This window comes from Aotus nancymaae, unplaced genomic scaffold (genome assembly GCF_030222135.1).
Source record: "Aotus nancymaae isolate 86718 unplaced genomic scaffold, 86718_ANA_hifiasm-v0.15.2.pri h1tg000039l, whole genome shotgun sequence".
In the NCBI taxonomy this organism is placed as follows: domain Eukaryota; kingdom Metazoa; phylum Chordata; class Mammalia; order Primates; family Aotidae; genus Aotus; species Aotus nancymaae.
In genome coordinates, this window is record NW_026988453.1 from 8,643,754 (window position 1) to 8,666,138 (window position 22,385).

The window sequence follows — 22,385 nt, forward strand, 5'->3', positions numbered from 1 at the left end:
CCAGCCTGGGTGAAAGAGTGAGACTCCATCTCAAAAAAAAAAAAAAAACTATGTGATCATATTGTAGTCCTAAACCACCTTCCCTGTTCCCCCACCCACCCACTCTAGCTGGCTTTATCTCACTATTATTTCTGAGATGGTAAGAGGCAGGAGGCCTGGCTTCCTTCAGTTTAGAGATAGTACACGTGAGGCTCACAGAGTTCCAGGGGCCCGGAGTGTCTCCCAAAGCTTCCTTCTTGGCCCCAACACCTCACTTTATGTCCATACTCCTGACTCTTCCTCCCAGTCTCCAATCTCCCTCCTCTCAGCAGAGTTGATGGAAACAAATGTTTAGCTTCTGCTGCTGTAGTGTATTACAGTGCGAAATAAACACGGATGCCCCATCTACCCTGACAACATAATTCATTTACTGCAAAGGGATATAATAAAGTCTGTTTATTACAGCAATTAACAGAGCAGCGTTTGCCGGCATGCTTTTCAGTGGCAACCAGAAAAGTGCTTACTCCAGGTGCATAGATTCAGGAAACCATGCAACTTGAGCCAAAATGAAACCAATTAGAGTCTTAGTAAATGGGTCCCAGCCACCCCAGGAAGATTAACCATCCAACAGTCAGTTCAGCCGAAGTAGAACCTCAGTGCAGGAGTTTAGCATGATATAGATTGCTACTTCAGAGTTAATCCAGACCTGTCTCCAGGGTCATGGTCTTGAGGATGTGAAATATACCTACCCAACACAGCCACCCCAGATGCTGGGTTCAAATCTCAATAAACTACATAGGGGTACAGGGGTATATAGGTGGGGAACGTTAGCACCATTGACTCTCAGGGGTCTCCTGCCACTGCCATGGATTGAGGACATAAGGAAAGGACTAGAAGCTGGGCCAGAGAGAACAGACAGAGAAAGAACAGAAATCCTTTCATTAGACCCTGTCTTCAAGAGCCTCGAGAGAAATGTGGCCATCTGAGTAGATCTGCTTTTCAACTTGGAGAATATGTGCTATTTTGCTTTGGGCAGAAAGGCTGGACAAAGATGTGGAGCCATTTGTTCCAGTTCTTTGGTGGGGGGACAGAAGAAAGGGAAGTGCTGGTTTTGACTCCCCAGTGAATCTGATTGCTAATTAATCAAACTTAATTCTCTATCTCCTTTAAAGAGGTCAGGGGTCAGCTTAAACCAACAGGACATTCTTGAGAATGAAATCTCATTTTCCCAAGAAGGGAAGTGGCCCCAGTGTCACACCTGTGTAGGAAAAACTCATCCTGAGTGGCAGCTCTTTTTTCTCTGGAACAGTCTCTCAGGGAGACCATGGGGAGTTTTGATCTCCTAGAAAACATGAACCTGGGTGCCTAAGCCAGGTAGAAAACCAAAGGATCAAAAGGGCAGAGACAAACCCCATCAAATAGTTCCCCCTGGTTGAGGGGTGACCTGGTGGGCTCCCCTTTTCTCCATCACTCTTTCCCATCCTCAGACCTCTAGGAGAAGATGCTGTGTTGAAAGATGAGGGCAGAAGCCAGCCTGGCCTCTCTGGAACAGAAAAAGTTAGAGCTTTGAGCATCATGAACAACGGGATAAAAATAGCAGTGTTGCCGTGGCAACAGAGGCTGGGAGAGTCCTGAGGATCTGTCTGGGTCCTGCCATCTCCCCTTCCTGCCTTCCTCCCGCCCCTTGGATGGAACACAGGAATGAGCTAAAGGAGGAGAGATGGCTGTCCCAAAAGGGAAAGAGACAGATCAGCAGCCCATGAGGAAAACCTTTGAACTCCAGACTCGAGGGTTTCTGCCAGCTCCTGAGTTGCCCGGGTCTGGGAGCTCTTGGCTTTTGCAATTTCTTCCTTGGCAAGACAACTTCCTTCAGGGATGCCCTGGGCAGCCACCACTCACCCTCCTGATGCATGGTCCTGACCTCCTGGGCTCCCCTGTGAAGAGCCAAGGTTTCTGTTTCCTTTTCATGATTATAGTTCTGATCCCATGGAAATTTAGAGAAGGGAACCCAGGCGGGCTGGCCACCACAAGCCTGACACAGCGGGCACTGACTACTCCAGGGATGGCCTGAGGGTCCAGAGGATTCACTCTGATGAGCCAGATACCTTTGTCAGCCACATGGACTTGGGGGGCTGTGTTTGTGTTGGGAGCAGGGTGATGGTGGCGACGGCTCTCTCTTGTTCTTGCTTTTGGGTCAGAGAGACAGAACGTTCATTCCTTGGGAACAGATTCTGGTTCTTGTAGTATTGTCAGCTTGATCACCTGCTGGGCACAGCAGCCACCTTCAGGAGGAACACCAGACTTCCTGGGCCAGCCTGGAGGGAGCCCACTGAACTCAGCAGCCCAAAGACTCCTTCTCTGGCGAAAGCCCATCTTCGCGGTTGTGAACCAAGTATCTGTCTCCAGAAGTTCCAGGCATATCTGGGCACATGTGATAAGTGTGCCCTTTATAATGCGTGCCTTCCTGTCAGATAGGGAGGGCATAGGACTCATTGCCACCTGTTATGGAGAAGGCTGGGAGAGAGGAGGCAATTTGCTAAGGTCAGGAGTCAGCCACGGCAGAACACTGGGGGGCTGTGGCTTTCCATCCAGAAACGATCACCAGCACATTCCACCACCAGCACTCCCAACCACTGGGCAAAATGCACATTCAGTCTGTAGACAGGACATATTCCAGCCTGAGGCACTTCCCCTTGCAGAAGGCAAGGAATGAGGTGTGGTGGTTTGATCAGCATGGAGATGGGCACATAAGGAGCTGGGCAAACAGAAGCCCATGGGTCACATAACTGGAGCAGGGCACCGGTCCATGAGATCTATAAAGAATGGCTTAAGCATCTATCTGCAGGTGGTGGTGGTGGTGATGGTGTGTGTATGTGACAGAGAGAAAGCGAGAGTGTACACAAGAGTGGCGCCTGTGATGGGCTAGACAGGACCTCGAGTCAGAGTCCAGGCCAACAGACGTACTCCCCTGGGGCCTGGCTGTAGGAGGGAGGAGAGGCAGAGCTGGGGGTCCGGGCCCTGGCTAGGGGAGGACTCTAGCAGAAGCTCTGGGGGACTTGCCTTTCCCTTTCACTCCCCCGTCCCCCTCACTTCTCAGAGCCTCCATACCATGTCTGCCCACCTTCCCCACGCATTTGCTGTCTGCACAGAATGCATCTGTGAGGGCACAGGAAACCTGCGACCCTCTGGTTCCACAACCCTATGCCCCACTGAGGCTCAACTTCCCAGACTCACGGAGCCCTGGAATCCAAGGGGGACTTAAGAGGACATTCATGTAATCCCCAATTTATAGTTGAGGAACCTGAGTCTCAGAAATAAGATGTGACTAGCCTAAGGTCACATGGTCATTAGTTTCCAGGCAGGGCTAGAACCCAGGAGACCTGGCTCCCAGCTCAGTGTTCTTTACATCCCACTCTACTACTTATGTCTATTTCAGTTAGTTAATTATTGCTCTTTTTTTTTCTAAAAATAACAATCTCCCTATATATTTCTATGAACCCATATGCTACATTCAAAAAGCCCTTCCCTGGGATCAGAGAAGGAAATGACATTCTAATAAAAAGGTTTCAACCTGAGACAAGAAGCCCCTTGGGTCCTGTGAGCCAGGGTCCCAGACAACACTCAAGTCACAAAGACCCTTCACACTTCTGGATGCTCCATTCAACAGCCCAAAGCCCAAGAGGAAATGTGGGCGTGGGAAGTCCTCCCTTTGCAGATGGGGAAAACTGAGGCCCAGGGAAGCTAAGACCCCCCGCCTGCCTGCAAGGAAGACTCAGTTTCACGCAGCAAGAACAAGAGGCCTGACGTTCTCCACAGAATCATCTGCCCATGCACCTGAGCGCAGGACCCCCACCTCAAGGTGGAGTCTCTGGGAGAGAACCATGGAGAGAGGATGGGAAGGCAAGGCAGCCAGGCCCACCCCAGAAGGAGCAGAAGCCTGGCCAGAAGTCAGAGCCCCAGGGTACAGGGTCTGTGGATGTTGGAGCTGCTCTGGCCTTCCCTGTACCAAGGGCATAGAGGTGGGCACAGGTGTCCAGACTGCCTCCCGAGATGTTAAAAGGAGCAAAGTCCCCATTTCTCTGAGAAGGAAACTGAGGGACAATAGAATGTGGGGCTGGGGTGCAGCTGGCTAGAAGCTGCTACCTCCTACTCAGATCAGCTGCAGTGCTGGCCCCAACCTCAGCCCTGGGTGAAGAGGCCACCGGCTTGGAGGCAGAGGACAACTGGACCTCCACTCAGAACACTTTGACCTTGGGACTCCACCCATGTTCCCAAAGCCAGGGCTCAGGATATCCAGTATCCCTCTGGAGCCAAGGGAGTTCTCCCAGGGGAAGAAGCTCTCTGGATGGGCTCACTGCCAAAGGCCTGCAGCTGCAATCCCTGCCAAGTTCTGAGAGGTGCACGTGGGGGAAGCTCTCCTCGGCCACCTACTCCCCAGGACGTTCGTTCTCCACTTTCCTGACCTTTCTTCCCGGTGAGCCCGTGTGGTCAGGACGGAACACCCAATACCTCTGAATCTCCGGGGATACAATTTCATCCTCTGCCACAGGAGTGACTTCTCTAGGATTGCAGCCTCGCAGGCGACCACTAGGGACACATATGCCCTCCAGGCGGCTCTACGGCCTCTGTATCAAGGTAACTTTTCTGCCCATCTCTTTGCCTCAGCTAAGGCCTCTGCTATCCAAGAGGACAAAGAACCAGGGAGTTTTTCTCCTGTCCTTTGTGACCCCACTGGCCTTTATTGCTGAATCTTGCTGTTCCCTTGAGGGAAGGACTTCTGTTTATAATTCTTTGGATATAAAAGGAAATAACAGATTGTAGAAGGCTGGGGCTGGGAGGTAGGGGCAAAGGAAGGGGTTGGAGGATGCAAGGAGGAACCCAAGCTGTGCTCAAGCCTTATAAAGACAATCTGGATCCCACCAAATCTGCCCAAAGCACAGGAAAGGCCCCTGAGTATGGGCATGAGCTGGGCAGGCAGAGGCTGCCGGCGTAGAACATGCCCTTGCTTCTCCGAGGTTCTGGGTTAAGCTGCCAAGGAAGCCTCTTGTTCTCCTTAATTGCCCAGAGAGGCCCAAAGTGGAGCCCAGACTCTCCTGTCTTGGGGCCCTGACCTCTCTACCCAGGTCACCTGCTTACCTGTCAGAGGGCTACTCCGTCACTGGGGAGCTAGAGGGGATCTGCCTTTGCTCCTTGGCTGAGAAGTTCCCTGATGAGGGAGAACAGGCTTACAGAATCTGCCTGAATCTGCCTGAAGCATCTCAGCCGCCGGCATTCCTGTCTGCTCGTCTTCTAGCCCTGAGAACTCCAGGATCAAAGACAAAAGGCTAAGTTATGCCAAAATGGGGGGAGAGAAGAAGGAAGAAGGAAGGAAAGAGGGAAGGAAATGTTTTTTTCTTTTGCTTCCTACCTCCTGGAAATGGGCTGCGGGTAAGGGCAGAGATTGAAGCTGGAAGGTTGGCGGGGGTGGGGAGATGAGGGAGAAAGCCAAAGAAAGTCCTAGAGATCCTCCTACCCGAAGAATTTCCCCTGAAGGCACCACATACGAGAACGTAGTCCCCTCTATGGCTTCTGAGGAGAGAAGAAAAAGGCAGGGGAGATAGGAGAATGGAGGGAGGGCACAGCTCAGTCCAGGAAAGGGGCCCCTTGGTCTGGCTGCAGCAGGAAGTCCCTGAGGAGGGGAGTCAGGGCCTGGGGAACAGGCCTCTGCACATCTGTGCCGCTGCCAAGGAGGCACAGGGATCGTGATCGTGATCACGGGTGGGTCAGGGCCAGGGCTGGAGGAAACACTGCTTTCTGGAGGGCAAGAACAGAGGGAGCCATGGAGCCGCTGGCCGCCTCTGCCCTCCTCCTCCCTGGGCTGGCCACCTCAGGCCTGGCTCCACCTGGCCCAGGAGGATGCTGGGAAGGGGCTGGAAAAGGACATGTCCGAGGTCCTGGAGTCCCAGGAGAGTCTCCATCCTGGGATTGGGCGGTTGTCTCACACTTCCGCCCCAGGCCTTCTCCCGGGTCAGGGCTGCTGGCGGTTCTCTTCAAGAGCAGCCACTTTCCCGTTTAGCAGCAGCTCTCCTAGCCCAAGGCGGCACATCCCTCGTGCGGGTCACCCTAAGAAGAGTCCCCCGGAGCTCTCAGGGCAGGAAAGAACTTTCGCTCCTTGGCCTCCCTGGGGCTTCTCCATCTCTGGAAGGCATGCCGCAGGTCCTGGGGTTCCCCTGTGTGGCCGGGGCCTCTCTCCAAGGAGGTCTGAGAATTGCAAGCTACTGGGTGTGGGCATGAGGAGGCTGGAGGCACACGGGAGGCTGATGCCCTCAGGTGAGAGTCAGGCTGAGAAGAGCACCAGCTAAATCAAGACTTAAGATGTACACACGGCTTCCTGCTCCAAGCCCCAGCCAGAAGTGGGCACTGTCAGGCCTGGGACCTGCTGCGGGCTGATGGAGGGGCCCTGGTTCTGCTCACACCGCCGTCTCCCGCTCTCTGTGAACTTCTTCCTTCTTCCTCTTCATTTTGCAGAAGCCATGGAGACCACAGAAGCAGGCGAAAGTGAATTGGGGCATGCCCTACGCCAGGCTGGGGGAACACTCACCAGAGATCTGCAGGGAAAGGCAGGGGAGGGTGAGGGGCAGGAGAAAGGCAGGGAGAGAGAAGCAAGCTGGGGTTAATGCTCCCAGAACCCTCTGGGTCTGGCCCAGTCCAGGCCACTCCCTGAGGTGGCCCTGCCAGGTCTCTCACACCGGCTGGGGGAGGAGCCCGGCCTCCAAACAACAGCTCTTTGAAACTTCAGTGTTTCCTGATCTGTGTGGAGCTGATGTCACGCCTCACATTGGAGACTGGGTGAGTCCAAGGGAGAAAAGAGAAAGCCCAGCTGCTGCCTCCTTTGTTCCCCTCCCACCCACTCTGCCTCACCTCATCCCCACACACCTGTGGTTGGGGAACAGGAAGCCAGCTGGCTTAAAATAGGCTCTGGCTTGTGCCACCTTACGCAGGTTCCATCTGGGGGCGTCCACTCGCTTCTGCAGGCCACACACACACAAGCCCGCCTCCATCCTTCATCCAGGGTAGCCTTCCTTTGACACCTGAGACTGAGTCAGATTCCTCCCCTCCTGAACAACCCCGTGTTGTCTGATACCCTAGGAACGCCTGTAGGGAGTGACCATGCACTTCCGTCGATTGCTCAGAGCAATGCAAATCCCAGTCCTCCTCGCGGAGAGAACAGACAGCAAAGAGAGTTCTTTTAGCCAACAGGCTCTTTTATTTAGCACCTATGTTGGGCAAAGGGGTTGGGAGGTAAATACAAAAGGGCAAAAAGACATGGTTTCTTCCCTGGCATATAAGTAAGTCTGAGGTAGAGGGTGAGGCTAGATCTGCCCCAGCTGGACACGTTGTCCCTCACCTCTGGCTGACCCCGCCCTCAGCAGGAGCCAGGGGCCACTCTGGTATCTGTGGCAGTCTGGCTGGGGAAGAGAGGGAGCTTCGGGAGCTCAGCTTCAGTCTGCAAGAGTATCCCTTTCTCCAAAGGCTCATTTAGGTTCCCTAGCCTTAGCCACCTGCAGACTCTTCCAGTTCACCTCTCTGCCCTTCCTCTGCCCCGGGCCTGTTAAAAGGGAGCAGAAGTGCATTCAAGTCACTCAAGCAGAGAAGCTGAGAACAAAGGAACCAAAGCGCCCTGTGTGGAGGTCAGGCCCCGGCCTGGTCTGAATCACTCCTCTCTCCAGGAGTAACACTGAGGGCAAGCAGGTGAGTGAAGCCCAAGTGCTGCGGGGAAGGAGGGAGGCACAGGGCTATGCAGGAGGGGTTTGGCATAGGGAAGCATGAGGCGCCTCCCTTCTCCATCCCCTCATGCAATGGGGATTGCATAGAATGCCCTGGGCCCCCTAGCAAGGCACATGCATGTGCAAAGTGATTTCACTGCCTTTGAGGAATGTGGCATGGCCCAGGTGGTGGCTCTCTGGACAGTTCCACTGGTCTGGCCAACCTCATCCTTTTGGGAAAGCTTCCTTCGTGTTTCTCCAGGCAGAACCGAGGCCCACACCAAGCACAGTGCCCTATGGAGTCCTGTCAAGATTCTCCCCTCCCTCAGCCTCTCCTGGTAATACAGCTAATAGCTGTAATTAATAGGTGCAATGCATTTCCACTGGCCAGCTGGATGGGCAGGAGGCCCAGCTTGAGTCAGCATGGGTAGGTAGGCTGGTTATTTAATAACCCGATTTCCAGCACCATTTACACACCCACTCTGGTTGAGTATATATAGTTAGCACAGAGCAACCTCCAGGATATATATAGACAGAGCCGAGACACAACTACTATATTTCTAGATCTATCTACTGCAGCTATCCCTGGATCCCTCCTGTGACAAACCTAGAGAGAGACACGGATCCAATTTAGGACTTAGGTGGCCTGGGTTCTATTCCTGGCTCTGATGCTGACATGCTGTGTCATCCTAAGCAAGTGGCTACATCTCTCTGGGCCTTCATTATCTCATTTCAGTGTACCGGGAGGTTAGGCAAGGTTTAACACTAAGACCCCAAACCTAAGGGGATGGAAGGCATTCCGAATTCTAACTTAATCAGGAAGAAGGGAGGGAGGGTGGGTGGATTTCCTCGTAATCAGTTATTGTCATGCATGCACTTCTCTTGCTGGGGGTGTAAGTCAAGGGTATGATCAACAAAGCATTCCCACGATTATTGAAAAATATATGGCTAGAAATTGACAAGCACAACAAGGCTGATCTGGGAAGGAACTCACAACTAAAACAAGCCAGGCAGGTGGCAGCCCCACAACAGGTCTAGGTCTCTGGCCCCAGGATGCATTGATCCTCTTCCCTGTAAAACAACAAAGTATGCCCCCTTAAGTGACCGTTCCTCCCCAGGGTCCTTTGGGGAGTTTAAGAAAATCCTGTGGGGTGCGGGGTCAGAGGAACCAGGACCTACACATCAGAGGAAAGGAGAGTGAATGAAACCGGCCAGGAGCTGGGCTAGGGCTGCAGCCTGACTCCCGAGAGGTGTTCAAGGGCTGGCTGCCTCAGTGGGATTCCTGGGTCCTTGTATCTAAGGGCAGAAAGTATAATAAAGGGGGCCTGTCTGTTCTGTTCAGATCTTTGCTTTAAGGTGCTCTGGTTCTCCTTCCTCTTCTCTAACAGGGTCTCTAAAAGGGTCCTCATTGTAAGGCGCACAACTCCAAGCCCCAGAGGCTGCCTGGGCTTTGTCTGCAGCACACAGATCGCTGGGCCAGCCCCTGAAGTGGGGGGACATGGGGCAGAGAATTCCAACCCATTTCTGTGTCCCTGCCCGCTATGAATCCCACTCCTCCCTCAGAGTCCCCAGCAGCAGGTACCTGGGGAGTCCCTCTGCCAGGCTGTGGTCTCTGCTCCTCTCTGCTTTGCCCAGGCAGGAGTCCTGTCGACTCTCTTCCCTGTCTTTACCCCTCACCCTTGGCAGAGGGCTCCAGTACCAGCTGGAGGCTCCCTGGGGAAGTCAGGTCCCCTTGCTGCATCTGTTTGAGGGAGAGGAGTCTGGACCAGCGCCTGGGTCCACTCCCCACTCATCAGTGCTCATCATGGGAACTCCCCTTCCACCCTCCCACTCCATTTCCACGCCCACAGTGCAGGAGGGACTAAGGAATGGAAAAACAGCCCCCAGAAGCCCAGAATAGGACGGAGAGGCGGGGAGGACACTGGACAAACCTCCTGCCATCACACAGTTGGCTGCAACTGACTGCAAGCTGTTGGCCCTGGCTTCTTCCCCATCCTCCTCTCTGGTTTTTCCCCAGCTCAGGTCCAAGATGGTTTGGGGTCTGGGGCATAGACGATCCTCTGCCCAGCCACCTTTGTGGAGCGGAGCAGAAGAGATGCCAATCCACAGAGCACGCGTCCTCCCCCACCATGAGGAGGTTCCTCGGCCTCCCTGCTGATCTCTTTCCTTGGCCTGACCCCCACATCTCTCTGTGCCAAATACTCTCCAGGGTCCTCCAACTCTTGCACCTCTGGCAAAAATGGGGCGGTGAGTCAGAGGCAGCATGAGCATGTGGAAGAACCAAGAGAAAGAGGGGACTCAGAGCAGGCCAGAAAGTAAGGTAAAGAGAAATCAGGGCCCCAGGCGTGCAGACCACAAACTCCTAGGTGTCTCGAATTTTGGCAATGTCCATCAAAGTGGGAGGCAGAGGGGTGGAAGGGTAGGAAGCTATTTAAAAGTGTTGGGACATGCCAGGAATTCTCTGACAAACAAGAAAAGGGATATTGAGCCCCCCACGACCCATCCCCTCATCTCCCAAGGCAGAGAGCAGAGGCGCTCTCAGCAAGGCAACCCCCACCTTCAATCCCCGCCACCCCCCACCCCAGGTAAAGGGCAAAAGAGAAGTGACCCAGTAAGGAGGGTGTGCCCTCGGCGCCTCTAGAACAAAGCTGAGCCCTCCACCCCCTCCCCGGCTCCCTTAGCACCGCGCCTCAGTAATTAAAATATGAATTCACCTTCCCTCCCTGAGCCATTCATCACTGCGAAGGGAAGCAGCTGCGGCTTAGGAGACCGGATTTGGGGGATTAGCTCGGGCGGTGGAGCAGACACACCAGGAGAAAGAATTAAAAAGGAAGGGGGTGAATTGGGTTTTCTCTCCCCACCTCCTCCCTCTCCCTCTCCCTCTGGCCGCCACGGAGCCTCCTACCCCACCCCTTCCCCCAAAGCCTAGCCTCTGCAGGTTTCTGGGAACTGTAGTCTACAAGACGGTGTTGATAAACAGGCAGGCCAGGGGTGGGTGATGGCACAAACTACAGATCCCAGGACTTCTTCCCAGAGTTGGCAGCAGCAAAGCTGGGCACAGGCTTCCAGTCTGGGAGAAGCTGGCATTCTCCTTGGAGGTTAACTCCTTCTTGGCCTGCTTGAGCCTGAGCTCCAGCCTCTGGCTCAGCAAGCTCCCTGGAATCACAGGCCAAGGCCCTCTCTGCCTCCAATGGCCTTCAGAGGCCACAGATCCTAGCTTGCCAGGCCAGCCCCAGTTGTATCTCGCTTGCCCACCTATGGAGAAAGCTCCCTCCACTTTTTCAGACTGCAACGGCAGCCAAGCATTCTCAGTGGTTCTGAGGTTCTTGGGAGCTGGAGGGGTCAGAACAGCAATGGTCCTAAAATGTCTCTGTGGCCTGCACCCAGGGTTTTCCAGCCTGGCTTGGCAGAGGCTGGCCCACCCTAAGAGTGGGCAAAGTGACAGGCAGCAGCAGCAGCTGGGAACCTGGTGGACGAGACTGTCAGTGCCAGAATGAACCCCAAAGGTCAAACTTTAGTATCAAACTTTCCAAAGATGGGACAGAGACTTCCCCCCCCCGCCCCAATAGTCTTTATATTTAGAAAGGACTAGGGCTTAGCAGTCAAACTCTATTTCCACTAAAAATGGAACAAATACAATAAGAGAGAGTCATCTGAATTCAGTGTTGTTAAACATGGGCCCACTCTCCCAAGGGAGGCCTTATGCTGGGTATTTCTGAGGACTGTAAAAAGGACTTCCAGGCACAGTGGCTCACGCCTGGAATCCCAGCACTTTGGGAGGCCAAGGCAGGTGGATCACGAGGTCAGGAGGTCGAGACCATCTTGGCCAACATGGTGAAACTCTGTCTCTACTAAAAATAGAAAAAATTTTTAGTAAAAGCATGGTGGCCCATGCCTATAATCCCAGCTACCTGGGAGACCGAGGCAGGAGAACAGCACGAACCAGAGTCGGAGGTTGCAGAGAGCAGAGATCCTGGCCCTGCACTCCAGCCTGGTGAAAGAGTGACTCCGACTCAAACAAACAAACAAACAAACAAAAAGACTTAGATTGCTGGGAATAAAGTTTCAGCCGTCTTCAGGCAGGGGGCAGGACACACACAGTCCTCTGATCTGTGGACCCTCCAGGGAGAAGGGGCACGAGGGCAGCTTGCTTATTCAATGCAGTTGCACAATTACGTGAAATATATAATTGCATATCTTCTCCACGCCTGTCCCATTGGCAGTAGGCAGAGACAAAGAATAGAAAGGAGATCCACCTTTGTAACCTCAGAAGCATCCCAGGCCCAGCCCCAGCAAAGTGAGGACTGTCTTGGGGGAGTTGCTGAGCTGTGGGCTTGCTCCATGTCCCTGCTAGTGGCAATTTACCTCTTTTACCCCATCCCTCTTTCCTCCCAGTTCACACTTCAACAAACATTTACTCAGCCATCCCTACAAAGTGCCTTGCCTTGCTGGAGCTTTACAGAGGTATAATCTCTGGAATGGTTCATCTGTACCCTTGCTCCCAGGCCCAGCCCAGTGCTGGGGCCTACCTGGACAAAATGTACAGGATTCCTGGGAAAGGCCCAGTTGCAGGAGGCAGGAAAGGGGCATGGCTGCAACTTGACTTTTCAGCTAGGAGATCAGGAATTAAGGGAAGCAAATCAGGTGCCTGAACAGCCTCCAAGCAGGGTAGGGAATAGGATAGGCTCACTCTGGGCCTAGGGCAGCTGGACAGTGAGCGAGGGGGAGGAAGGTGCCAGTCGTCGCTGAACTCCAAGCGAGAGAACCCAGAGGGCAAGTAAGAAACCCTGGCCAATTCTCATGCCTTGTTCCTTTCAACATCTAAGCTGGGGCAGGAGGGGAAGTGGCCTGGATCAGCCCCAGCAAAAAACCAGCTGGCCTGGGCTTTCTCTTTGCTTCTCCTATTGTTCTGATCCCCCCCTCCTCCCCACCTCCTGTGGGAAAAGGAAAACCAGTGATGGACGAAGGGCGATTGGAGTTGGGCCACAGGGCCAATTTGTGGACGTGCATCCAGTAGAGACCTCATTAGAACCACTTCTCCTGTGAGTGCAGCACTCCCTGGTTTTCACAGCACTTCACCATGCACTGGTGTTGGTTCTCCCCATATGCAGCGTGATGTGCTAGGAGCAAGGGTTTTGGCACCAGACTACATGGGTTCAAATCCCAGTTCTGCTCCTTCCTATCCATATGAACTTGGGCCAATTTCTTAGCTCCCTGTGCCTCAGACTTCCCATAAGTAAAATAGGCTAATAGTAGATAGGACTGCCTTGAGGATGAAATGAGTTAGTACAGATAGGGTGGTTAGAATCATGGGGTACACAGTAGGTACCCAGTAAATGTTGGTTGGTGAAATTAAGGGTTCTGAGATAGTATAAGAAACTTGCCTTCTGATTGTCAATACCAAATCTAGTAGTCTCCATGATTCTTCAGTGGTCTGTCTTAGACTGGGGACTGGAACGGGCTGGGGCGGTGGCCAGAAGGCAGGGCACAAGGGTACTTCCTATTCCAACCCAGCCAGATTGCCCGCTTTATTTCCACCTGTTGGAATCTTCCAGGATGGTAGGGATAAAGTCAGGCTGATTTAAAAGGGTCAGCAGAGACAGGCATAGGGAGGAGCCAGGCAAGCTGAGTGACAAGCAGGATGGTGGTGGGGGGTGCGGGGAGAAGGGCAGGTGCCCTTCACACACCACACCGCAGGAGCGGGACAGCTCCTGGAGAGGGTAGCACACCAGGAGCTAGGGACCTTGGAGTCCAGCCTGCCACCCAGGGGGAGCTCCTGCCCTCCTAGTTTCACTCTGCAGATACCTCCTCTCCCCTCAGGGCCAGCATGGAGTGTTCCTGTTTCAGCCTCAGCCAGAGCCCAGAGGTCTCCTGACACGTAAAAAGGCTGCAGATTCCAAGCTGACCTTGGAGAAAGGAGTGAAGGAGTGAAGCTCTCCTGGAGGCACTGAGCAAAGGCCCAAGTCTTCATGGCCTGATGCCCTTGACTCCGGCCCCCAAATCTCTGGCCATGAACCAGGCCTCAGTAACTTGGCAAGGGGGAAGGAATCAATTCAGAAAGCTCGGCACACCCTGAGGGTCTCCTTCCTTCCTCAGAGGGAATCTCCCTCTGGAATAACCGGCCCAGTCTCTTCCTTGCAAAGTGAGGAAACATGGCCAGAGGGGAAGTGACTCGGCCAAGGTCACACAGCCTAGCCCCATCCCAGGTTACCACATCCCTTGATGCCCCACCCCTAAGCAGAGCCTCCTTCTGGTGCCCCTTGGTGGCTGGCTCCAAACCTGGTCCCACGGGAGGTGCAGCTGCTGCAGGAGAAGGAGCTTGCCCCTCACTGTAGCCCATGGCTTTTAGCCCTACATGAGTTTGGGACAGCAATCACATAGGAATGAAAAGCCATAGGCCACAGCAGAGTGGAGGGGTCCAGCGGCAGGAATCTCACAGGGAAGCGAGAATCTGGGGCACCTGAGAAGCCCTCACTCCCCTTTCTCAGCACTCCCCACTCCAGACCCACCCACACTGCCTCCCTCCAGGACAGGGCCCCCCAGGTTAAATTCTCTCACCATCCTCCACCACCTGCACTAAAGCCATCCCGGTAATGAGTTTCCAGTTCTTGCCCTACAAAGGCCTCACACAATGGTCCTCACTCCAGGGTATGAGGAGGGGTGGCTTCCAGGCCATAAAAGACCTCCTCAAATTCCCTTAATTAGCTTCCAGCCCCCAGCCCAGGGTCCTTAACTACCCCTCCCCTAAAGAATAAGGCCGGATCTTTTCATGGCCGCTGTTGCCAGTGCCCAGGATGGGGGTGGGGGGGAGCAGGTTAGGCTCCCTCCTTACAAGCTTAACCCTTTCTCATCCAGCCACTGGAAGCACAGAGGGCAAAGGAGGGTCTGGGCAAAGGAGGGCAGAGATGAGGGCCTGCCCTTTGTTTAGAGGGGTAAATAGGTTTCTTGAGTACCCCCGGGGTGGGGGCTGGGCCACCCTTCCCAGACCATTCTGGTGGTTACCGACAACACCCATTCTTTCATAGTTTAGAGGAGAGTGAGATCTCCATCTCCAGACCTGGTTGGAGGCAGAAAGAGGGCTGGAGCTGAAATCTCCCCAAGCTGAGGGCAACTCACTCTGTAGCAGTCCCTAACGAGGCCGTGGAAGGGGTGCACAGTGCCCTGCAGCTCTCCTGGGCAGGACAGGCATCTCCAGGACTGGACTGAAGAGCTGAGTTGAGGGAAACCAAGGTCTCAGGGCCCTGGAAAAGGTGTGTTCTAATCACAAGTACCAATTCCCCATCCCCTCTCCTGTGCCGGGTCTGCTGCGGGCATCAGCTTCAGAGAAGTGGGCCTCTAGGGCTCCTGCTAGCCCAGGCTCAGGAAAGCCCAGGGGACTCAGACCTCTCCCGGGGCCCCCAAGAGGATGGTAAGAGGCCCCAGGCCCAGATCAGGCCCTGCCTTTGCCAGGGAATAGCTGCCATTCTCACCACAACTCTACTCCCAGCCCCAGGGCTACGCCTGCTTGCTCTCTGCACGACCCTGGTTGGAGCAACCTGCTTTCACTGGACAGGAATCCTGCATTCCCCAACAACAGCACAGCACAGCACAGCACAGCACAGCACACCCCTCCACACACTCCAGCCATGCCCAACCTTAAGGGCCAAACAACCAGGCATCCTGCAGCCTCCCACCTGAACTTTGGGTCATCCACCCCAGCCCAGCCCCCTCTGGTTCTCCTTTCCTTCCTCTCTCATGGGGCCCCCAGAACCCCAGACCCAGGCCCTGCTTAAAGCCATGGACTCTAGGCAGAATGCCCTCAGCTCCCTCCCAAGGGATGCTGGGCCAGGGGGCAGGGGTCCCAGGGGCTGCTCACCTGGTGGGTTCAACAAGGCCCCCTCTCCCTCGCAGTCTCCCTCACAATTCCCCGCAGAACCACTTCCTGCCTTCCAGGCAGCCACTCACTCCTCCACTCACCCCCAGAAGCTCCACGCCCCAGCCAGGGCAGGCCTCTTCCCTCCCCTGCCCGCCCACCACCGGCCAGGGCTGAGCTGTGCCCAACTCAACTTGACTCACTTGTGACCTGCCCCTCCCCCAGCCCTGAGGACGGTGGGGGTGGGGGCGGGCTGGGCAGGCGGGGCGGTCAGGTATTCCTTCAACCCTGACTTGGGCCTGAGTAACAAAGGTCTCATTGAGCCTCTGGCTGTCTGGTCGGTGAAGCACAAACCTCTTGTATCTACTGGCTTTTGATCTCACTCCCTCTGAACCAGCCATGTATTACTCACGTCCCCCTGCCGGGCTATTGGTGCGGAGGGGCCGTTTGGTCCCTCCCTCCCTCCCCATCTCCTTTCTCTCCTTCCTTCCCCTGCCGCTCCCCTCCAGCTTTTTTATGGTTTAATTTTTGGCAGGAGACCTGAGATGGCTCCCTGCAGGCCCCCTCTCCTGCCTGGCTGCCCTCCCCTTCTCCACAGCCCTGGTTCCTCTCCTCACCCATACCCCCTACTCCGCTCCTACCACTCCCCTGCTCTGGGAGGACAAGGTCAGCACTTGTCTGTCCTTCTATTTCCCTCCTAGGACCAGCTCGAGCCTGGCCCATCCACCCACCCTCACCCAGTCCTGCCCATGGATCCCCAGCCATAGCCTCCGATCCCAGCTGCCTATCCCTGGGCACAGGAAGGGCTTAGCCCCTGGCCTGCCTGCTAGACCCAGCCCACCAGACAAGCCTCGAGTAAGCTCTGGAAGCAGGCAGTCTCTCTCAGGTGTGTCTGGACCAGAAGGGCTGGGCTGGGGGTGGAGGTGGGGACAGCCATCATGTCTCAGGCCAGACTGAACCTCACTTGGAATACGGAGGAAGAGGAAGCAGGTCAAGCCTGGCTTCCTTTCCCAAGGAAAACCCTGCTCCCTCCAATCCGGAGCACCTGGGCAGTGAAAGGCCACTGCTGGGCGAGAACCCCAAGAACGCCCCCTCCTCAAGCTGGGGCCATGCCCACGATTCCAGTGTCCTCTGTGGCCACCCGCAACCTTTCTGCAGCTTGCTGGTGGTGAGAACTGGGGCCTGGCAGCCCAAGGGACATCCATGGTATATAAGGGTCACCTCACAGGGCCACTGGAACATTTTCTTTTTAGCTTCCCCTTGCTCTGTCACCCAGAATCCCTTTCCTCCTTGGCCAATCCAGGGAGAGAGGCAGGCACTTTTGAGGTCTCAGCTCTCCCCAGAAATGCAAACAGATGCTAAGAATTCCCATGGTGGCCAACTCTAGAGCCCTGCCCATCCCCCACACCTACCACCTGTGGCTTCCTCTCCGCTTCGGGAGTTTCCACCCCTCCCTGGCCCTCAGGTACTCCCATTCAGCCAGATTTGGGAAACTTCTTCCGCCCCAACAGAGGCCCCATTCTTCCTGCCGCTGGCTCCCGTTGTCCCTCATGACTCCACACATTCTTGGACCTCTAATGAGAAGTGGAGACAGTCACCCTGCCTGCCTGCCCTTGCTGTCAGCACAGCCTGGGCCCTGCCGCCTGTGGCAGGAATTGGGGGTGGGGGGTGGGCAGGGAGGCAACCAGGAGGGAATAAAAGGAGGTAGGGGACAGAACAGGAGTGAGGGGGAGATGGAACTGAGAGAGACAGAACAGAGACACTGAGAGAAATTGTGAAGAAGAGGACGGAGGTGATAGTTGGAAATGTAGACAAAACTCAATAGGAGAAAAAAGGAGAGAAGGGGAAAAGAAACTTTTTTTTAGTGAAAACTGTATTATGCATGCCAGGTCCCCCTTAATGATAATCTTGCGGTAACACAAAGTCTTATTATTATTCCCATTTGGTAGATGAGAAAACTGAGGTTTATGGAGGCTACAACTTGCCTGGATGGGCATTGTTTGCTCTTAGAGGAGAGGGTAGGAGAGGCCTGAGAGAAAGAGAAAGCAGAGAGCCACAAAAGAAGAATGCTGACAAAGAGAAGTGGCAGCAGAGGTGAACAGGCACAACAGAAGCAGCAGGGACAGAAGAGGGGGCTGGGGGAGGAGGCGGAGGGAGGGCTGGGGAGAAGAGACCTCAGGTGTCCCTGGCCTGATTGGCTGGTGGGTGTGCCCTCCCCTCCTCTCTAGTAACAAGTCCCTTAATCTTAGCACAAGCTGCAGAAGCCAGGTCCAGCAAGAAAACTAAAGCCTGTTTCACTGGGGAGCAGGCTGCAGCAACTCCATTTTTAGGGATCCCCAAGTCCCACCATTTCCTTCAAGGACATACAGTCAACCTGGGCCTCAGCCCACAACAGGGCACTGGTTGGAGATGGCTCCGGCTGAGGCTAAGCTAGGAGAACTCCTTTGCAAGAACAGTGAACCATTACCCCTCCAGAGCAGAGAAAGACACAGAGGGAAGGGGCAGGGGGGCAAACTGGGCTCAGTCCAAGGAAAAAAAAAGTCCTGTTCTTTCCAACAGGAGCCAGTGGGCTCCCTGTCACCAGAGATCATCAAACACAGGGTGCACAGCCACATCTCAGACCCACTGCCTGGCACACAGTAGCTGCCCAATAAATGGTATGCTAATGCAGACGCAATCCTTGCACCTGGAAGTGAGATAAAACCTAAGGTCCCAACAACTCCAACATTTTATGACTCTACATTGGAGCTGACTTGTCTTCTCAGAGCCTTTCATAGACTTACGTACCCTTTGCAGGGACTTAGAGCTCAGCAGACCTGCCTTTGCCCACGGTGGAAGGGAACCAGGACATTAAAAAGATTCTAAATAAAAGCCACTTGCCTTTATCATCCCACATACACTCCAATCCAAAAAGACTAAACCAGAAGCATTTCACATTATTTCTATGGATGTTGGCTGAATGGTATAGGTAAACAGTCATTGAATGAATGAATGAATGAATGGCTGATGAAGCTTGGAAACAAGAGCAAGAGATCTAAGCTCTCCTGTATTTCAGGTTTGGTGTGCGGTGTGCTTGGAGTTCCCTCATGCCTGTCCTCTCAGGGAAGAAAGTCCCTGGGCTAGAACAGGTTGTGAGGTGTGAGTGGGGAGCAAAGCCTGGAAATCTAATTTCACTCACCATGGGGGAGGGAGGGCACTGTTGAAACTTCAAAGAGCCTCAGGGGATATGATTCTGCTATCTGCCCCAAACAAGCCTGCAGATTTGGAGTTATGTTTGAAATAGGCAGTCCCTGGCCCAGAACCAACCCAGAAGACTAGTTTCCCGAAGATGGACCCAGCAGGCTCCCACATACATTGTCATCCAGACCTGCACTAGACCAGCAGTGTGCTTGCTACAGTTCGGATGACCTCCCTATTTTTAGGCTACTAGGTAGCCTTTCTCCTTGGAAAGTTTCCAGTCCCCTCTGCTCCCAGGTTCCTTCCATCTCTATGCCAAAGCACGGACAGCTCGGGTTCCCTGTCATTTAACAGCTTGGGAGCCCCCAACCCCCTGGCGTAAAGTGGGAAGGGCGCTGCTCCATTGAGCAGGAAAGCACAATTTTCCCCCAACCAAGGACTTTCTCTAGTTGTTTCAGGAGCCTCAGTTCTGAGCCTTCTCAGGCAGACAGAGGGAGGTCCTAGCCTGGCAGCCCTGGGCTCCTAGGGAAGGGAGAGACAGAGACCTGGCAATAGTCCCAGGCAACGAAGATAGCAAGAGACCTAGGGGCAGGAGAGCAAACACAGGCAGAAGCTGGGGGAGTCTCTGCAGCCTGGATACCCCAGCCTCCGCATCTGATCTCCACTAAGCTCCAAGGTTGGGCTGTGGGAGGAAGGACACAGGGAGGTTCTTGTGTCACAAGAATCTAGCCTGTCCAAGTCCAGGACCCAGGCCACAGTTTTGCCTCTCAGTCAATAAAGCTGTTAAAGAACAATATAAGAATGGGTGACTGGCAAACTCACATGCATTTCAACCTGAGCAGTTTATGAATATCCAGATGTCTCAGTGTCTGTCCAAGCACTATTCCTGCCCCCACCCCTTTTCTTCCACACCCCTCCTCAACCCACATGGGGTGATGGCGCCCCAGCCTAAAGAGCTATGGAGCTGGGCTCTTCCAAGCCCCTGTGGAGTACCTTTTGGAGGAGGAGGCAGACAGAAGTGAAGCGTGGGGAGAATGGCTTCAGGGACTCATTTATCAAACATGCACCAAGCATATACAGTGGGATGGACACTGTGCTAGGCCGGGCAGGCAGTCCAGTGGGAAGACAGGCCCCTATGCATGTGACTGCAATTCAGAGCAGTCACGCCAGTGGGACTGTGGTCTCCCCCACTGCCACCCGGTCTTCTTCAGGTCACCTCTTCCAGGGTTACACAGAATTTGATCCTCCCTAGTTGAGGGTCTCTCCTTCCTCTTCATGCCTTTAGGACAGTAGTCCCCAGCTCTGAGACCTCCTGGGTGTTCTCTTTGTGTGGGGGTGGGGTGCATGGGATGGGAGTGGTGGTGTATGAGCAATGGGAGGGGTCCTGAGTCTCAGAGAGTGCCCAATACCACTTGGAGGAAGTGTTTTGTGATGTGTGTGTGGGGGTGTGTGTGTCTCTGTGTGTGAGAGAGATCCTCTTTTCCTGCCTCTGTGACAGCCCCAATGGGGCAATGGATAGTGGAATTGAGTGACTGAGCGATAAAAGCTGTTTGCAGCCCCAGGCCTCAACTGTGTCCTCCTGGAAGGCATAAGCCACCAAAATTATCCCTGAAGGGTGTTTCGTAGAGGACAATCCCTTTCCCCTCAATTCAGAGCTCTTTGACCTGGGATTCCCATCCCAGCCTCAAAAGAGCTGACTTTTCCTCCGAAGTTAGCCCTTCTTAAGGCCCAGTTTGAGATGAGTTGTTCACTGGCAGATGAAGGTATGTTAAAAAAAAATCATCAGGAAAGATTAAATCAGACCAAAAGAAGAATTTGTTAATGAGGGTTGAGGAAAGGCAGGCAGTATACTAGCAGTTCCAAACGGAGGCTGTGGAATGTTGGTCAGAAGGGAGGGCTCTCCCTTGGATCCCTAGACGCCCTCTCCTGACCAGCTCAGTACTGGCAGGGATGGGCTAGTTCTTGTTCCCTGGGGGCACTCTGTTATGGACCCTTTCTCAGGAAAGGGAGTAGCTATCCTCGCCTAGCTACCTTCCTGGGCCCCCACTCGGCCAGGGCTTCTCCTCTGGGTGGGCTCCCAGCCCTTCTTAGGTATGTATGCAAGGGCCCCAGGGAGGGGAGGCACTGGGAGGCAGGTTTATGGCCAAGAGGTCCTGCCAGACCTAGACCCCACGGACACAATGGCTAGGAAGGACTCCGATGTGTGTGGGGATTAGCTGGTGTCCCCTCTAAGCCTGGGACCATGTTTGCCTCCACATATTCTGGAGTTGGTTTTGCCCACAGACGTGGTTTCTCCCAGGCCCCCAAGCTGGGGTCTCCTGGGGCCTCTGTTCCAAGGGTACCAGACACGTCTACTTCCCTCTTCTTAGTGCCAAACAAATGCACAGGTGTCACAAAGCCCTGATGTCTACCCCCTTTACAGCCCCTTCCTCATCCCACTCCATACCATGGGGTAAAGGAAACGCAGGAGGCACTCCAAGCGGGTTTCCCTCAGCGGGGCAGGAGGATCAGCTACCTCCGGAGCCACGGCTAGAACTCCCTCTCACACTCCCCCCAGTCTCACCAGCGGCAAAATCCTTTAAAAGGAACAAAGGCAATGGGGGCGGGGAGGGGGCTTCCTCTTTGGTCGACCTAGGGCGGAGGTTGACGCAGCCCGCCGCCGGTCATCTTTCAGGTGAGTGCCTGAACCCGCGTCCTGGAGTCCGTCCATGCCTCAGGGACCCCTCTTCGCCCAGTCAAACCCGGGGCGGGGAGGCAAGTCCCCTCAGCCGCTCTCGGGCCCCCAACCCGGCCCAGGGGTCGCCAACTCGCAGCACTTTCTGCCTATTTGTTTTCGCTCAGTACTCACAGTTCAGATGCTAAGCCGGCTCCTCTCGCACTCACTTCCTTTGTCTCTCTCTCTCTCTCTCCCCCTCACCAATCTCTCTCTTCCCTCCTTGTCCGATTCTCTGCTGTAGCATCCAGTGGAGAAAAATAATTATTCTTCTCAATGGGTTCGCACGGGGCGCACGCACACACGCGCGCGCACACACACCCCGCCGTGGTACCGAATCAATGCACAAATCTTCGGGGTCCCTTTAACCTCTGCGGATGACTCCGGGAGTTAATTATGAAGCCTATTTCGGCGCGGCATAAATATGCATTAAGGTAGGAAATGACAACCGATGCGCTGAACTTCAGGGAATTGGCATTTAGGCGGACTCCGTCTCGCCGCCCCCCACTCCCTCCATGGCCCCACGAGCCACCTCCACAGCCTCACGCCTTCCCGGGCTCCCAACGCCTATCGCAAGCTTCTACCCGGGCTTCAGGGGGCCCCGTGGCGGCGCGGGCGCCGTACCGGTGCCGGGAGACCTCCTCGTGCGCCCTCTGCGGTAGGGGCAGACCCTCAGCGGGAGCTTCTTCCTTCCCCACCCCTGCAGGCCCGGCCCAGGCTGCGACACCCGCGGCACGGGCTCAGCCTGTGAACAAACTCCAAGCTCAGTCCTCGGAGGAGCTGGCGAGAGCGGGACGGCTACCTGCCCGCACGCCCGAGTTCCGGGCACAGCTAGAAACACCGGGATGCGATTCAATTCCCATTCGGGCGAAGCCGCCTCGCGCCTTCGGGTCCCGCCGCGCCCGGCCGGTCCCGACCC

General features: G+C 54.7%; 1 protein-coding gene across 5 annotated transcripts; it reads right to left on the reverse strand.

Moving 5' to 3' along the window:
• Nucleotides 1-427: 427 nt before the first annotated feature.
• Nucleotides 428-22,138, reverse strand: BLACAT1 (BLACAT1 overlapping LEMD1 locus). 5 transcript variants are annotated; one of them, XM_064360280.1, is made up of 3 exons: nucleotides 22,091-22,138; nucleotides 21,602-21,704; nucleotides 428-6,566 (listed from the first exon to the last, which is right to left on the reverse strand). In XM_064360280.1, exon 3 carries the CDS (start codon nucleotides 6,528-6,530, stop codon nucleotides 6,429-6,431), a length of 102 nt encoding a protein of 33 aa, XP_064216350.1. In that variant the 5' UTR covers nucleotides 6,531-6,566; nucleotides 21,602-21,704; nucleotides 22,091-22,138; the 3' UTR covers nucleotides 428-6,428. The 5 variants fall into 5 exon arrangements, with proteins under 5 accessions (XP_064216350.1, XP_064216353.1, XP_064216349.1 ...); XM_064360283.1 differs by lacking the exon at nucleotides 22,091-22,138 and adding an exon at nucleotides 8,719-8,795 and having other exon boundaries at nucleotides 21,602-21,839; XM_064360279.1 differs by lacking the exon at nucleotides 22,091-22,138 and having other exon boundaries at nucleotides 21,602-21,839.
• Nucleotides 22,139-22,385: the final 247 nt, after the last annotated feature.